The 18,777-nt window shown below is 42.6% G+C and overlaps 1 protein-coding gene across 1 annotated transcript in view; it reads left to right on the top strand.

Moving 5' to 3' along the window:
• PRKDC (protein kinase, DNA-activated, catalytic subunit) overlaps positions 1 to 18,777 on the top strand; it is a 448,398-nt gene that overhangs the window by 383,461 nt on the left and 46,160 nt on the right. The window contains 4 exon segments of the mRNA XM_040433446.1: positions 1,971 to 2,131; positions 3,454 to 3,665; positions 11,951 to 12,038; positions 12,844 to 12,987. Coding sequence (XP_040289380.1) covers positions 1,971 to 2,131; positions 3,454 to 3,665; positions 11,951 to 12,038; positions 12,844 to 12,987 — 605 coding nt within the window.

The raw sequence follows: 18,777 nt of genomic DNA on the forward strand, positions 1-18,777 counted from the left end.
GACGATAGGTCATCAATATTAATGGCTGGACAACCCCTTTAAGGTATTTTTCGTGGTACTATGTAACATACATTAGTATGTTACAAACATAAGGAAGGGCACTCACTAAATGGGAATAATTAATAAGATTGCATGGATATATATACATATATATATACATGTCAGATGGTTGGATATGTATTTCACAGGCCTGCTAGATCCATATAAACTGCACGGACCTACTGTGTCCCATAAATGCTATGATAGACAGAATCCGGATGGTAATAGGTGGACAGCAACAGGTGGTTAGTAGGAGGATCGTATCAGTATATTTAGTCAAGGATAGACGCTCCTTTTTTCAGCTTATCCAGCACGGCGTTCAGTTCGGCTTTACCTTGCACGGCGTCCCGCGTGGTTTCAGAGTCAGACGTAACGTCCCACGTGACTCTACAGCCGCTTCCTGGGGAACGTCCTCATTATCCTGGGCCCTACTTTCCCTCCGCCTCCGCTCTCATTAGCTTAGAGGCACAAGTATCTACGTGAATGTAGCATCAGGTATCCGTAAGTAATTTCATCAGCAACAATGTTCAATGTCCAGTATCGGCACCAAACGCGTTTCATCAGTGGCTATCACACTGGACTCTTTGTGAGGGCTTTATATATCCCGCCATATTTGGGATGATACAAGTTATCCAAATATCCTGGAACTGGATTCATTATTACATAAATAAATCCCACATTCATTCACAACTCCTAATAGGCATATATATGTAAACTCCTATACAATTATATTTGCATAAATTACATAAAAATCAATTTATTAGAAATAAAAAGAAGTAATAAAAATTGATAAAAATTATGATTAAAAATGTGCATAAAAAAACGCATAAAAGCCGCATATACGGCAAATGGATATACATAAGCATTTTCATATTCTAATGTATTTTCAGATTCAGATAACTTGTATTATCCCAAATATGGCGGGATATATAAAACCCTCACAAAGAGTCCAGTGTGATAGCCACTGATAAAGGGGTGTAGACCCTGAAACGTGTTTGGTGCTGATACTGGACATTGGACATTGTTGCTGATGAAATTACTTATGGATACCTGATGCTACATTCCCGTAGATACTTGTGCCTCTAAGCTAATGAGAGCGGAGGCGGAGGGAAAGTAGGGCCCAGGATACTGAGGACGTTCTCCAGCTGTAGAGTCACATGGGATGCTACGTCTGACTCTGAAACCACGCTGGACGCCGCGCAAGGTAAAGCCGAACTGAACGCCGTGCTGGGTAAGCTGAAAGAAGGAGCGTCTACAACTGATAGCCGGAGAACTGAGGAGCGGTAATGTACCACATTAGCACTGTCTAACTAATACCGTGTACCAGAATCGAGGGGGACTGTATCCTTGACTAAATATACTGATACGATCCTGCTACTAACCACCTGTTGCTGTCCAATTATTACCATCCAGATTCTGTCTATCATAGCATTTATGGGACACAGTAGGTCCGTGCAGTTTATATGGATCTAGCAGGCCTGTGAAATACATATCCAACCATCTGACAAGTATATATTTGTGGACTTAGAAGTTACACTGTTGTCCTCTATAGAGAGTGTGGACTTTTAATTCAGTCTTAGTCTGGATCCTATTTAGCGGGTTGTGCAATATATTGGTAGGCTTGTGCAATCATCAGGCAGCATATTAATATAAGGTTGTGGACATATGTGATATTGTTATGCCAATATATTTTATTATCATTGTTTTATTGCCATTGTTTAAGTGGATATATCTATGCAATCTTATTAATTATTCCCATTTAGTGAGTGCCCTTCCACATTTCAATTTCATTTTGCTTTTTTTGGGACGGGCGAGTCCATTGAAGTGTGCACCCATTTTACTGTACCCAATTGGTGAGCCACCGAATACACATGTTACAAACATACAAACCTGGCAAATAAAATAATTTTCTGCACTACTTTCACTAATAGTATTGGATGTTAAAGACTGGAAACCATTCCCTGAAATCATAGTGGATAAAATGATAAAAGCATTAAAGCTGGGGTCTAAAGAAGCACGGCTAAAGTTTCCTAGACTACTCCAGATTATTGAGCTGTATCCTAATGAAACATTGGACTTGATGGCCAGAGAGGTGAGCCGTATAATGTAATGTAGTTTGATTTGTATTTCAGTATCTAGTACAAAAAGATCTTGTAACCTAAGAGCCAAATGCAGTGAACTCCATCATTATTCCCAACTGAATAATTTGATAACTCTTCATCTTTAAGCATTATTAATTTGAGTGGCTCCTTTTAAGGGGCCACTAGATCCAAGACTGCTAATAAATAAGTATAGTAGCAATGCTGGTTATACACAGCCCACAACATTTGTTTTATATCACAGTAAGCACCACAAGCTTGTGTAAAATTACCCTATAAGACTGGGTGATTTTCTTTTTTTTTTTTTTTTTTTTTTTTACTTCCAGAACATTTTTTTACATTTACATAGCTGTATGAGGGCTTGTTTTTTTGCAGGAAAAAATGTACTTTCTAAAGGTACCATTTACAGTTGCATAAAAATGGGGTGGAATTATAAAAAAAAAAAAAAAACACCATTCTGCCAGTTTTATGGGTTTTTTGTTTACACAGTTTTCTAAGCAGTAAAACTGAACTGTTACTTTTATTCTCCGGCTCCGATTACAACGATGTCGCATATGTATAGTTTTTATTTTGTTTTAATACTGAAAAATTTTTAGAACTTACGGGAAAAACAATAATTTCCCTTTGCATTGCCATATTCTGACCCCCATAACTTTTTTATGTGTGTGGAGCTGTGTAAGGGCTCTTTTTTTTTAATCACTTTACTCTACAGCTATGGTGCAGCTCTGCTCGCAAGTGGGAGCCATTTTTTAATTCCTGACTGCCACCATAAATTTACGTAGGGCGGTCAGGAAGGGGTTAATCTGAACCTGAAATTAGAGAGTACAGGTGCGGCTGGGCATGGAGCCGTTTTTCCGCACTGAATACATTCATGTGAAATTTCCCTAAAGTGCAGCAGTTTGTGGCTTGATTACACGTGTATTGGGATCCTTTGTTCGGTTTTACATGGAATTTAATGTTAAACTATAATCTGTATTATCTATAACTATTACAAGGATCAGTTATTGTTTTTAATGGAATAATCACTGATTATAATACGGAGTTAAGTAGAAAATTTACCCCAAATTATCTACTGTGGAACACATTTGTGCCAGAAATAAAAGCCATTTGTCATGCATGTCAGTTTGTAAAAGTGGCAATGGCTTTGCTGATCTCCCAGGGTTTGAACACCCTGGGATTTAAAGATTTAATAAATTTGGCATTATCTTGCAACACTTTGATACATTTATTGAAAGTAATGTAAATGTTGCATCCAGCAATACTGACTTAAAAAATACCAAACATGATAAATTCACATATTTCTATTGCTTTTCAGGTGAGTTCTGTTCCATGCTGGCTCTTTATTGGCTGGATAAGTCAAATGATGGCAATGCTTGATAAAAAGGAATCCCTAGCGGTACAGTTCATCATAGAACAAATTGCAGACTACTACCCTCAATCTCTTGTATACCCATTCATGATCAGTGGAGAAAACTATAACTTTGAAGACACAGTTGATGGACACAAAAATAAATTGTTTGTGGAAAAGTAAGGAAATGGACAGTATGATAATTTTGCATAGTTAAAAGCTATGTATACCGTTTTTTATTATTGCATTGTACTTATTTTGAGTTAGAAATCATTTTTTCAATTTTATTAAAAATCTGGAATCCTTTTTTCTGTAAAGAGCTGAGATGCTCTACTAGCTGCGTGTGGATTTTTTTGTCTTTTCCATCATTTGGGGAGCAGAGGACTCTTTTTATGTCTGCTTTCTGACATTATAAACACTAATCAAAGCTTAATCTTTGTCATACAGATAAGATTGTGCCTTAAATAAGTCTTTATGACCTCTCAGTAGTTTAGAGGTTAGGGTTATTAGATGACCAGCACACAGTGAAAGTAGATTTACACAGCTGGAAAAAAAACTGTTAACCTTTTGTGACAGAATGGCTCAATATTTTAATAAAGGCCAATTGAAAATATGATAAATTTTAGCCAGAAATGAGTAAAATGCAATCATAAACAAAAATTCACTTAAAGGTATACATTTTCTTTAAAGACTACTTGTCAGCCATGCATGTAGCTATTAAAACAGGCATGTCAGGAGTGGCGACAGGCCCTCTTTAATTGCTTGATATCAACATCTTTGAATATTGTAAGGCTACTTTCACATTTGCGGCTGTGCTCTCTAGCAGGCTGTTTTGGCATAGAATCAGCTGGACGAAAATCGTTGCATTCAGCAGTTTTTATCTGGCAGAATCCGGGCATATTTGCTGGGTAGCAGCCGGATCTCTGTAGTCAATGGGGCCAGCAGGCATTCCGGTAACATCTGGCAATACCGGATCCGGAGAACTCCTTCAGACTGTTCTCTGTTGGAATGCTTTGCCACAAGTGGGAAAGTAGCCTTAGACAGTGAGAAATGGACGTGACATTTTCTTAACGGCTGTCTAACATTTGTTTTAAGAACCAAGGTAGTCTATGGGGTTAAAGTGAAAATTGGACATCCAAAAATTGAACTTGTTCCATCCTGTCCTTTTTCACCGACCAACAGCCCCTTACAATTGAAGGAGACCGTTTTGGACGTCCATTTCTCAGAAAGGCATCAGTGGAAAAAAAACTGACATTATCCGTTTTAACAGACATTTTTTTCTGAGAATGTGTTCGACATTTTGTTGCCTGCCTACAAGGACTGTGCCACCATTAAATATTATTTTAATTTGATTCTGCATGAAAGTAGAACAACACAGTGCTACAACACTCATTGAACATTGAATATATGAACTAATGCAATATTCACTATATAAAATTAATATTAGGTGCTCATTAAATATACTTTGATCAAAATCATTTTTGCCCATCCAACATGGCAAGGTATGAACCAGACTACTCTATAATAGCTCCTCTCCTTGTACCAGCAGGCCTCACATGAACTCAATGACAGCAGGCTCCAGCTATACATGATTTAGCATGGAAAACTGAATATAATTTGCTTTCTTGCAGGATAAGATGTTGCACTAAGAAACCGGAACTCCAAAAAGAGGTGCTCCTATCCTAACGAGAACACTCACTCGATAAATGGAAAAATGTATATATATATATGGATAGGGCACTCTCAGAAATCAAGGACCATGCAAAGATGCATGAAATGCAAGCAGTAAAAAATAGCAGCAAAGTACGATCAAATGGGTATGTGGCAGCAATATAATCGAATATGAACAATCCCAATAGCAATGACTCGATGATATAGAAATCGGGTAAGCTGCAAAAATTCGAACTGCAAGAAAATAATCGGAAGTCAATAGTGTCCACTACTAGTAATCGATAAAAATACTTCAAAGTTATTTACTTAATTCCACCAAAACCAATCCGTCCTATAAACATTGATCATGGTTGATTTCGTTATGAAAACTTTCCTGAATAAAGCGGCGTCCCGCTAAAACAGGATGGGTAGCGGAGTCCCGCTACTTAACAGCTTGCAAGCGATTATTTGTTTACCTTTAATCCAGCTTCCATCGAATCAGACTTTACCGAACCTTAAGATATTGTCGCTCCCTGCATTGTGCCGGCGATGTTGTAGCACTCTGGTATCGGGAGTTTTTTCTTAATAGAGACCACGCATGCGGGCTATTATTCAACACGTGGCCCAGTGATGTATCGGGAGTTTTTTTCTTAATGGAGACCACTCTGGCCGGCTGTTATTCAACACGTGGGCCAGTGATGTATCGGGAGTTTTTTCTTAATGGAGACCACGCTGGCGGGCTGTTATTCAACATGTGGGCCAATGATGTATCGGTCCCTCTATGTGTTAGCCGTCAAATCGCGTAGGTAACTTTCGAAGATATTAAATCCCACTTTTTCCGGGTCGGTTGCAGTCGATGGTTGGTAAATGTATCTGGTCACAAATTGCGGGGGATGTGGCATCAGACGCGTTTCGGGGTACTTGCATTCACCCCTTCCTCACTGAAACGCGTATTAGACTCCCTGATCACCCCCCCCCCCTGTCATTGATCACCCCCCCTGTAAGGCTCCATTCAGACGTCCGTATGTGTTTTATGGATCCGCGCATCCGCAAAACACATACGGACGTCTGAATGGAGCCTTACAGGGGGGTGATCAATGACCGGGGGGTGATCAGGGAGTCTATATGGGGTGATCACCCCCCTGTAAGGCTCCATTCAGACGTCCGTATGAGACTTTATAAGAGAAAAAATCATTTTCCGCTAACTTGTGCCAAAAAAAATATATTCTAGTAACTCGCCATGCACCTCACGGAATACCTTGGGGTGTCTTCTTTCCAATATGGGGTCACTTGTGGGGTATTTATACTGCCCTGGCACTTTAGGGGACCTAAAGCGTGAGAAGTTGTTTGGAATCCAAATGCGTAAAAAATGCCCTGTGAAATCGTAAAGATTCTCATTGGAATTTGGGCCCCTTTGCGCACCTAGGCTGCAAAAAAGTGTCACACATGTGGTATCGCCGTACTCAGGAGAAGTAGGGCAATGTGTTTTGGGGTGTATTTTTACATATACCCATGCTGGGTGAGAGAAATATCTTTGTAAATGACAACTTTTTAATTTTTTTATACAAAGTTGTCAATTTACAGAGAGATTCCTCTCACCTAGCATGGGTATATGTAAAAATACACCCCAAAACACATTGCCCTACTTCTCCTGAGTACGGCGATACCACATGTGTGACACTTTTTCGCAGCCTAGGTGCGCAAAGGTGCACAAATTCCAAAGAGTATCTTTACGCTTTCACAGGGCATTTTTTACGCATTTTGATTCCAGACTTCTTCTCGCGCTTTAGGGCCCCTAAAATGACAGGGCAGTATAAATACCCCACCAGTGACACCATTTTGGAAAGAAGACGCCCCAAGGTATTTCGTGATGGGCATAGTGAGTTCATGGAAGTTTTTATTTTTTGTCCCAAGTTTTTATTTTTCGCCCCATAAGACGCACTTTTTCCTCCCCAAAAATGGGAGGAAAATGCCCCTGCGTCTTATGGGGCGAATGCTGACAGTTTTAACATTGCTGGATGCGATGTACGGAGCGGGGGCCGGGGGAGGGACTGGGAGGAGGAGCTTGGGGCCGGCAATAGCGGCGGGGCGGTGCGGTCACTGTACTATAGCCCCGCCCCACTGCTCCGGTATTCTAATATAAAATGTATTATTGAATTAAGTTATTAAACATGCCCCCCTCACTCCTAATAGTACCGTATATCCTAATTGCTTCTGTATAATGCAGGCAGGCCGGGCGGGCGGCAGCGTAACTCACTGATGTCACGTGCCTGCGCCGCCTCCTTTATGATTGAAGCAGGCGGCGCAGGCAAGTGACGTCTGTGAGTGACGCGCAGGCCCGCCTGCCGGCATTATACAGAAGCAATTAGGATATACTATTAGGAGTGAGGGGGGCATGTTTAATAACTTTTAATTCAATAATAAATTTTATATTTGTATACTGGGGGGGTGGCGGTGGGGGGGCACACGGAATCTGTGGATGGCACAGTTAAGGGGTGGGGGTCTGTGGATGGCTTTGTTATGGGCTGGGGGGGGGTCTGTGGATGGCACTGTTATGCGGTGGGGGGGTCTGTGGATGGCACATATATAACAGTGCCATCAACAGATCCCCCCCCTGTAACAGTGCCATCCACAGATCCCCCCCCCTGTAACAGTGCCATCCACAGATCTCCCCCCCTGTAACAGTGCCATCCACAGATCCCCCCCCCTGTAACAGTGCCAGCCACAGACCCCCCCCCCCCCTGTAACAGTGTCCGTCATCCACAAATCCCCCCCATAAGTGTCCGTCATCCACAGATCCCCCCCATAACAGTGTCCGTCATCCACAGATCCCCCCCATAACAGTGTCCGTCATCCACAGATCCCCCCATAAGTGTCCGTCATCCACAGATCCCCCCATAACAGTGTCAGTCATCCACAGATCCCCCCATAACAGTGTCCGTCATCCACAGATCCCCCCCATAACAGTGTCCGTCATCCACAGATCCTCCCATAACAGTGTCCGTCATCCACAGTTCCCCCCATAACAGTGTCCGTCATCCACAGACCACCATTAGTTCCAAACCCACCAAAAGTACACCTTTTGATTAAAAAAAATTTTTCTTATTTTCCTCCCCAAAAACCTACGTGCGTCTTATGGGCCGGTGCGTCTTATAGGGCGAAAAATACGGTAGTGGAATATGAGACTTTGTAAGACAAAAAAATAAATAATAATAAATCATCAATTTCCGCTAACTTGTGACAAAAAATAAAAACTTCTATGAACTCACTATGCCCATCATTGAATACCTTAGGGTGTCTACTTTTCGAAATGGGGTCATTTGTGGAGTGTTTTTACTGTCTGGTCATTGTAGAACCTCAGGAAACATGACAGGTGCTCAGAAAGTCAGAGCTGCTTCAAAATGCAGAAATTCAAATTTTTGTACCATAGTTTGTAAACGCTATAACTTTTGTGCAAACCAATAAATATACCGTATATGCCGGCGTATAAGACGACCCCCAACTTTTACACTGAAAATATAGAGTTTGGGATATACTTGCCGTATAAGACTACCCCTTTTTCAACACACAGCAGTACATTACTGCATCCCACCACCATCTCTGGGTACCTCTGCCATCCCTGAATCCCACCACCATACCTGGGTAACACTGCCATCCCTGCATCCCACCACCATCCCTGCATCCCACCACCATCCCTAGATACCACTGCCATCCCTGCATCCCACCACCATCCCTAGGTACCACCGCCATCCGATGGTATCACCACCATCCCTGCATCCCACCACCTTCCTTGTCCTCCCTCCCTGCCTCCCAGACCCTAAACATGTGCCACCTATACCCTGAACATGTTTTTGTTATGTTATTCTTCATATTCACATATACACATCTGCGCCGCACTTAGATACGCCGCACGGAGATCTCCCACATGCACAGGAGCTAGATGCGAGCGGCCGTGAGGATCCATGTATCCACGCTCGCCGCATGAAATCTCGCACATGCGTAGGAGCAAGATGCGAGCGGCCGGGAGGATGGCGGTACAAGGAGCATACAAGGTACAGAGCAGGGGGCGGTATACAAGGTACAGCGTGGGGGGGCATATGCCGTGGGTTACATCGCAGCTCTCAGCTGCTGGGGATACAAGGCAATAGCCCGGGGGCTCTCTGTTGATAATTCGGGCGTCCCGGCACTGCAGCGCCCGCCATACCCGGCGTATAAGACGACCCCCGAATTTTGAGAAGATTTTCATGTGTTAAAAAGTAGTCTTATACGCAGGAATATACAGTACACTTATTGCATTTTTTTTTATCAAAGACATGTAGAACAATAAATTTAGAGAAAAATTTATATAGAAATGTATTTAAAAAAAAAAAAATTACAACTGAAAGTGAAAAGAAGGTAAAATTCATTTGGGTGGTAAGTTGTATGACCGCGCAATAAATGGTGAAAGTAGTGTAGTGCAGAATTGTAAAAAGTGGTCTGGTCATTAAGGGGGTTTAAGCTAGGGGAGCTGAGGTGGTTAAGTAGCGGGACTCCGCTACCCATCCTGTTTTAGAGGGGTGCCGCTTTCACAACAAAATCAACCATAATCAATGTTTAAAGGACCGATTGGTTTTGGTGGAATTAAGTAAAGAACTTTGAAGTATTTTTATTGATTACTAGTAGTGGACACTATTGACTTCCGATAATATTTTTGCAGTTCGAATTTTTGCAGCTTACCCGATTTCTATATCATCGAGTCATTGCTATTGGGATTGTTCATATTCGATTATATTGCCGCCACTTACCCATTTGATCGTACTTTGCTGCTATTTTTTACTGCTTTCATTTCACTGTTTTTGTATTCTGCTGCTATTTATTCACTGCTAACCAAGCAGGTGTTTTAGGAGTGGTGTATTCGAACATATCTATTATGCTGCTATTCTTTTATTAATACATTATCATTTATCTGCTATAAGCTATTGATGGTTGATCATCCTTTTATATTTAGCATAAATAAACATATTTCCTGTATCTTTGCATGGTCTTTGATTTCTGAGAGTGCCCTATCCATATATATATATACATAACTAGCTTTCTGTTACAAAATGCTTCCATTTGTGAGATGCACCCTGGTGTTAATCTGTGTAAGGGTACATTCACACAACCGTGTGTAATCCTTTCCGTTTTGCGGTCCGCAAATAACGGAACCTTGTGTCCGCAAATGAACAAATGACTTCCATTTGTGTTCCGTATGTCTTCCGTTTTTACAGTCCGCAAAAAATATAAGGGGGAAAAAAAAGAATTATTAAGGCTCCATTCACACGTCCGTAATTTGGGTCCGCATTCGTTCCGCAATTTGCGGACCCATTCACTTTCAATGGGGCTGGAAAGGATGCAAATCCACATTTCCTGGATCTGCATCCCCATTTTCGGGATCCGCATCCGTTTTTTCGGGATCCGCAATTTCGTTCCTGGAAAAAATAGAACATGTCCTATTCTTGTCCGCAATTGCGGACCAGAAAAGGCATTTTCTATTATAGTGTCTGTGATGTGCGGATCTGCAAATTGCGGATCGCACATTGCAGGTGCCCGTGTTTTGCGGATCCGCAAAACACTTACGGACGTGTGAATGAACCCTAAGGCCTTCAAAAATACGGAAACGGATCCACAAAAAACGGATGACATACGGAAACCATTCCCTATGTCATCCGAATTTTGCGGATCCATTGACTTGAATGGGGCTGCGGACCGATCTGTGCGGACAATAGTAGGACAAGCTTCATATTTTTGCGGACTAGAAACACGGATGCGGACAACATACTGAAAGTTGTCCGCACATTTTATTCACCCATAGAAATGAATGGATTAGCATTTATTCCGCAAAATGCGGAACGGATGCAGATAAAATTATACGGTCGTGTGAATGTACCCTTAATAATGTGCACATCCCTGCTCAGTTCCATCCTTCTACTCACACTAGCCATATCTTCTGTTAGAAGCTGTGACAGTTACAGGGAGACAGGTGCAGAAAAAAGGACATGCTCCCTGAGAAAGGACACTCTCCCTGAGCTGTAGCCTGAAGAGAATCTAGCAGAGTAATGAGGGGGGTCCTGATCCATGTTTTCGTGTACTATATTATGTCTTCTTTTCATTTTTTGCATCGATCTTGGCGTAACCTCTTTAACGCGAAGGCAACAGAGTGACTTTGGCCATGACACACAACCACAGATTGCAGTTGTAGTATTGACTGCATAACAACATAATGAAAGTGAATGGAGTTGTTTCGCTTTCATAGGCAGTGCTACACTAATCATTGGCCAAAAGACATGCATCATGGCCAAAGTCGCCATGTAGTCCTAGCTTTCCAATCTTTTGAAAGCCACACTCATTTGTGGCAAAAATCACGTCAGTGTGGTTTTTCATCTACACCTCAGCCATAGAGCGGCCTCTACACGTGGCTCTACCATAACACATGTCAAAGGCCTTGTGTCGCTAGAAAGTTGACGTGCACAGGCCAATATTGATACATGTGTCTGCTTTCATATTTAGCTTTAGCCCTCAGCTTTTGAATATGACACTCCACACGGTAAGTGGCACACGTGACAGTCGCATGCCCTTTGGTGAGTGGCGCCAGAGTCACTTGTCTGTCACGTTTTTCTTCTGTGCTTATTTTTCCCACATCTTTCCTAAGAATCAATGGGAAGGCAGCATTCAGCAGCCAAAACAATAAATTATATTGAGTATAATTCAAGTACAAGGGATTGCTTGTACTTCTATTATTTATAATCAACCATATCATATGTTTAAATTGAACGCATGTATTCTTCAATTTTAGAATTCAGAGCAAGCTGGAAAAAAATGGATTAATTAAAGATTTTATTCTCGCTTTGGAGCAGCTGTCTAATCCTGCTTTGATCCTGCAGGTGAGATAAATGGTCTGGTGCAGCCAGGATATTTGTGCTAGAATACCCACAAATACTAATGTGCCTGCACACAGGTGTAGGTTTACTAACAGAAAATCCGCACAAAGTTTCGTGTGGTTTTCAGTGCACGTGTTACTTGTAGTTTTTGTTGTGGGTTTGATGAGTTGTTGCCACAGATCTCACCCTTGCATTGCAAAGGGTAAAATCGACACAAACAATTGACATGCTACGGACTTCAAAAGCAGCACAGCAGGTCAATTTCCGCATGGAAGTAAAAAAGCAATACGTACATGAGATTTGTCTAATCACATACACATTGCTGGTACTGGATTACGCTGTGGTTTTCCCGCATGAGAATCAGATCTGGAAAACCGTGTGTAATCCAGACTGTGTGCAGGTGGCCTAAATGTATAATTAGTTATTTACATATAGTAAGGGTAATTCTATTATATCTGCTCTAAATAGTTAATAATAGGCAAAGGTGTTTAAAGGGGTTGTCCTCATAAATTGGTGGGGATCCAACTTCTGGCACCACCAGTGATCCGCTGTTTGAAGAGGTAGCGGTGTGCGAGTGAATGCTGATTCAGCTTCCAAATTACCTGTGCGACCCCGCTGACCCGTGCGACCAATCCTGAGGATAGGTCATTGATATTTTTACACTGCACAATCCATTTAAGATTGCTAATAAATTGAAAGTTTTTTTGCAGACCTCTTTGTCCTCTGCTATGTATACATTTTTTGTAAGAAACATAACTTTTGTGTCATTTTTTTAATTGTACAATTTTGTGTTTTTTTTCATTATTAGGATTGGAAAGAGGACTTCGATAAAGAATTAGCTAGAGCGAAACCCGATAGAAATAAAATTAAGAAAATGTACATAGAGATGTATGCAAAGCTTGGGAATTCAAAAGATCCTACTTTTGGGGCATTCAGAAGGAGGTTTGCAGAGGTATGTAATTTACTGTTCTGAGTGAAAGCTGATTTCTTATTTCTATGCTGAAATCAATTTATGTAGAATTCCAGTATACTGTACTAGAAATGAATTAAAGGAGAAAAAGTGGAGCTGATTTACTTATACTGTCCAAGTGTAACACAGCAGTGCTCCAGACTAAAAAAAAAATAACCAGGAGCCATTGGCTCCTAAATTAAAAAATTTAGCAGCCAAATTTAATTTTTTAGTCACCAAATTTAAAATGCATATAATTAAAAAAAGGACTTGACAGAGAAGATGAGACGCAGGTCACAGTAGTGAGCAGCACTACATATAGGAGAGTACAGTACCACATACCTCTCACATTCAGTTACTTATTTTGGGGGACAAGGTGACTAAAAATGGCGAATTAAGCGGTTTTGATTTTTACGGCCTTCACCAGAGCGGAAATATTTTTTAATATTTTAATAGCTCACACTTTTTTGGATGTGGTGATATGTAATATGTTTATTTTTTATTGTTTGTAAATTTTATATGTAAAATTGGGAAAGGGGTCAATTTAAACTTTTAGTATTTTTTTTTTTTTTTTACTTTTTATTTAATAACCATTTCCCCCCTTAGGGGCTATAACCTGGATCTTTTAATCCCTTGTCCTAGAGCTCTATTAGGATGAATAGGACCTCACACTCTCCCTGCTGCCCTGTGCATAGTACACACAGCAGCAGGGAGATTGCCATGGCAGCCAGGGCTTCAGTAGAATCCTGGCTGCCATGGTAACCGATCGGAGCCCCAGCAGTGTAATCTGCCACTGCCACCAATGGAGGGGAGGGGACCCTGTGGCCACCATAAAACAATGAGGGGGGGGGGGGGGGCTGTGGCCTCTGTGCCTCCAATGATACTAATAATGGGGGGGGGGGGCGCGGAGGGCTTTGGGAGGGTGCACTGCACCACCAATGATACTAATACTATGGGGGGGGCACTGTAATTTAAATAGGAACTCTCGTGGGTCCAAAGAATATGAACTAAGTAGCAGGTTACATAGAGCGGCGCCCAGGGATCTAAGTGCACTTACTATTCTTCCTGGGAGCCCCTCTGTTCGCCCGCTGTGGCCCCCGGTATTTTCAACATTCAGAGCAAGGAGGAGACGCCAGTGTCTCTCCTTCTCCTTGACAGCAGCGCTGTCCAATCGCTGCTGTCAGGGAGAAGGAGACACTGGCGTCTCCTCCTCCTTGCTCTGAATTTTGAAAATACCGGGGGCCACAGCGGATGACCAGAGCGGCTCCCAAGAATAATAGTAAGTGCACTTAGATCCCTGGGCGCCGCTCTATGTAGCCTGCTACTTAGTTCATATTCTTTGGACCCATGAAAGGTCCTCTTTAACTCATTTATACAAGTGTCGGCAGCGGTATCACAGACCCGGCACCTGATGGGTTAATTGCCGCGGATCGCACACCCTGTTATTGAGGCCGGGTCTGTGATACCGCTGCCTATACTTGTATTAATATGTTTTACATTCATTGGTGGCGCAGTGGCCACAGTTCCTCCCCTCCTCCTTCCTGCTATCTCCCCATTGGTGGCAGTGGTGGCCGCGTCCCAGTGGGGAGGGAGGGACTCCCTCCTTCTCCACTGTGCTAGTGAAGAGAACGTGGCGCATGCCATGTTCTTTAACTGATACTAGGCTGCGGTCCACTCCCAAATGACGACAAGACTAAAAAGTCTTGTCGCCATCTGCAAATTTTAAGGCGCATTGGCGACTGGAGCCATCTGGAGCCCTGGACAGTGTAAAACTGTCTTAAAGAGGACCTTTCATGGGTCCAGACATTAACCAGGTTATGTAGGGCATAGTCCATGGATGTAATAGTGCTTACTATTGTTTCTGGGCGCCGCTCTGTTTGCCCGCTGTGCCCCTGTTAAATTCTCCCGCCTGGTTTGATAATGATTAGCATCGGTACAGGAAGGAGGAGACTGCCCTGTTTCTCAATGGGCGTCTCCTTCTCCCTGGCTGTAGCGCTGTCCAATCACAAAGGATAGCGTTACAGCCAGGGAGAAAAAAAAACCCTCACCTTCTCCCTGGCTGTGACGCTCGCCACTGTGATTGGACCACGCTACAGCCAGGGAGGGGGAGACGCCCATTGAGAAACATGGCAGTCTCCTCCTCCCTGTACCGATGCTAATTATTATCATACCAGGCGGGAGAATTCAACAGGGGCACAGCGGGCGAACGGAGCGGTGCCCAGAAAAAAAATAGTAAGAGCTCTTAGATCCCTGCTCTATGCCCTACATAACCTGCTACTTATTTCATAATGTCTGGAGTCTGGACCCTTGAAAGGTCCTCTTTAAACTTCAACAGATTATCACAGTGACTTTGTGCTGGATAATAAACTTGGTGCATCTTTTACTCTGTGTAGTCTAAGTTTACATCCCTTTCACTTATTTTTTCTGCTCAACCCCCCCTCTCTTGTCAGACGAGGCATAAAACATGTCTTAAAATGTCCAAAACAATTGATAAATGCAATGCAAAACATGGACGCTAATTTTTTGGGGGCAAATAGTTTTTACTTTTTTTATATCGTGTAATTGTTGGTTTTAAATTTACAATAGTTTTTAGCTATTGAGGAGGATGTAATGATAATTAAAGTTTTATAAGGCCTCATGCACACAACCTTTTTTTTTTTTTTGCGGTCCGCAAAAACGGGTTCCATGATCCGTGTCCGTTTTTCTTCCGTGGGTCTTCCTTGATTTTTGGAGGATCCACGGATATGAAGGAAAAAGTAGTTTTGGTGTCCGCCTGGCCGTGCAGAGCCAAACAGATCTGTCCTAACTTACAATGCAGGTCAATGGGGACGGATCCGTTTAACGTTGACACAATATGGTGCAATTGCAAACGAATCCGACCCCCATTGACTTTCAATGTAAAGTCAGGAGTCCCTATTATACCATCGGATCGGAGTTTTCTCCAATCCGATGGTATATTTTAACTTGAAGTGTCCCCATCACCATGGAAACTCGGATTTGAGTTATAGCGTGAAAACTCAGATCCGACAGTATATTCTAACACAGAGGCGTTCCCATGGTGGTGGGGACGCTTCAAGTTAGAATATACTAAGAACTGTGTACATGACTGCTGCTTGGCAGCACCCGATCTCTTACAGGGGGCTTTGATCTGCACAATTAACCCCTCAGGTGCCGCACCTGAGGGGTTAATTGTGCGTATCATAGCCCCCTGTAAGAGATCAGGTGCTGCCAGACAGGAGAGGGCAGACCCCCCTCCCTCCCCAGTTTTAAATTCATTGGTGGCCAGTGCGGCCCCCCCTCCCTCCTTCCCCTGTATTTGACTCATTGGTGGCCAGTGCGGCCCCCCTCCCTCCCTCCCCTGTATTTAACTCATTGGTGGCCAGTGCGGCCCCCCCTCCCTCCCTCCCCTCTATTTAACTCATTGGTGGCCAGTGCGGCCCTCCCTCCCCTCTATTTAACTCATTGGTGGCCAGTGCGGCCCCCCCTCCCTCCCCTGTATTTAACTCATTGGTGGCCAGTGCAGCACCTGAGGGGTTAATTGTGCAGATCACAGCCCCCTGAAAGAGATCGGGTGCTGCCAGGCAGCAGGGGGCAGTCATGTACACAGTTATTAGTATATTCTAACTTGAAGCGTCCCCATCACTATAGGAACGCCTCTGTGTCGGATCTGAGTTTTCACAAAGTGAAAACTCAGATCTAAAAAGCTTTTATGCAGACGGATCAGCAGATCCTTCTGTGTGAAAGTAGCCTACGGACGCGGATGACAATCTTGTGTGCATCTGTGTTTTTTCACGGACCCATTGACTTGAATGCGTCCGTGAACCGTTGTCTGTCAAAAAATAGGACAGGAAACACGGATCACGGACGCGGATGAAAAACAGTGTATTTTCCGAGTTTTCAACGGACCCATTGAAAGTCAATGGGTCCGCAGAAAATCACGGAAAACGGAACAACGGACACGGATGCACACAACGGTCGTGTGCATGAGGCCTAAGAGCCATGTTTCCAACAGGTATCCTGTCGAACAAATACACCTTGTATTCCTGTACAGTTATTGGTAATACAGGGGAAGGCAAAAGTCTAGACACACCCTTTTAACTGGAGTAATCTGTAGAAAATTGACTTCCAAAGCGTGCAAGTATTAATTGGGAGGAAGGCTGCTTAATTTGGTGGTGGAAACGTTTTTATCCGTCATTTTGAAATCTGTCGTATTGAATTTGGCTCAGGAAGGATGTCATGTGATATCAATCTTCGCTATAATTTACTTAGAAACACACTGGAGGTGTCCACCACTCTGCTGGATGCACATGGTTTAGCCCTTAGAGGACCTTGCAATTTTCCATTTTTGTTTTTTCCTCCCGCCTTCCCAGAGCCATAACTTTTATTATTTTTCCATTCACATAATATGAGGGCTTTTTTTTTTTTGCAGGACAAGTAGGACTTTCTAATGGAGCTAATTAATATTGCATATGATGTAGTGGGGAGCTGGAAAAAAATTCCAAATGGGGTTGAATTGGAAAAAAAATGCAATTCTGCCACAGCTTAACCCCTTAGTGACCACCCGTACGCCTTTTTACGGCGGTCACTAAGGGGCCTTAGGCTGGGCTGCCGCTTTTATACAGCGTCCCAGTCGAAGCACTGCACTGGTCCCCCGTGCAGCGGGGACCCGGCTCTCACATGATGATCCGGACTGTTTAACACTTTACATGCCGCGGGCAATGGCGCCCACCGCATGTAAAGTGCTGACAGAGGGAGCTGACTCCCTTTGTCTCCCATCGGCACCCCGCAAACGCGATCGTGCTAATGTGTGTGAAGGCTGGCTGGGGTCTATGAAGGCCCCAGACCAGCCTTCAGTAATTTCCAGCAGGCTGCGCCTCTCTGGCGCAGCCTGCTGGTCAATGTTACAATAGCATGGCCATTAAAGTGCAATGCACTATAGGGATAATGCATTGCATTTTAAAAGCAATCAAAATACTGTATGTTATAGTCCCATTGTGGGACTATTAAATGGTAAAAAAAATGAAAAATAGAAGTTGTCCCGCAAAAATCAAACCCTCTCACATCTCCATAGAAAGAAAAAGAAAAAAGTTATGGGTCTTGGGAAGCGGCAATGCAAAAACATTTTTTCTTTTAAAAAAAAAAGGGGGGGTTTTATTGCAAAAAAGTAGTAAAACGTAAAAAAAAAACTATATATATTTGGTATCACTGTAATTAAAGTGACCCAGAGAATAAAGATATGTTATTTATACCTAAAAATGAACGCTGTAAAGTTTATAACGTAAAAACACAGTGGCAGTATTGCTGTTTTTCCCATCTCCCTCCCAGAAAGAGTTAATAAAAGTTAATCAGAAAGTTATGTGTACCCCAAAATGGCGCCATTAAAAACTACAACTTGCCTCACAAAAAACAAGCCCTCATAAAGCTGTTTAGACGGAAAAAAGGAAGAAAAACGCTTGGTCAGTAAGGCCCATAACAGGCTGGTCACTAAGGGGGTTAATAGGGGTTTGTTTTTAACGGCGTTCCCTTTGTGGTAAAATTTGACCTGTTACCTTCATTTTACAGGTCAGTAAAATTACAATGATACCACAGTTTTGTGGTATACAGTAATTTATGCAAATAAACTGACGTGATAGAGGTGAAACAAAATAAGTCTCGCAATATTTGTTGAAACTTCAGAAAGACCTCAGCGGAGGCCATACATTTTACAGTAGGATAGAGCCCATAGTCTTAACGTAGTTGTTAAAAGAATCTGGTTCAGTTACAGCAATGATAATCCAAACCCGCTTTGTTCAA

The sequence above is a fragment of the Bufo bufo genome, chromosome 5, assembly GCF_905171765.1.
Source record: "Bufo bufo chromosome 5, aBufBuf1.1, whole genome shotgun sequence".
Taxonomy (NCBI): Eukaryota; Metazoa; Chordata; class Amphibia; order Anura; family Bufonidae; genus Bufo; species Bufo bufo.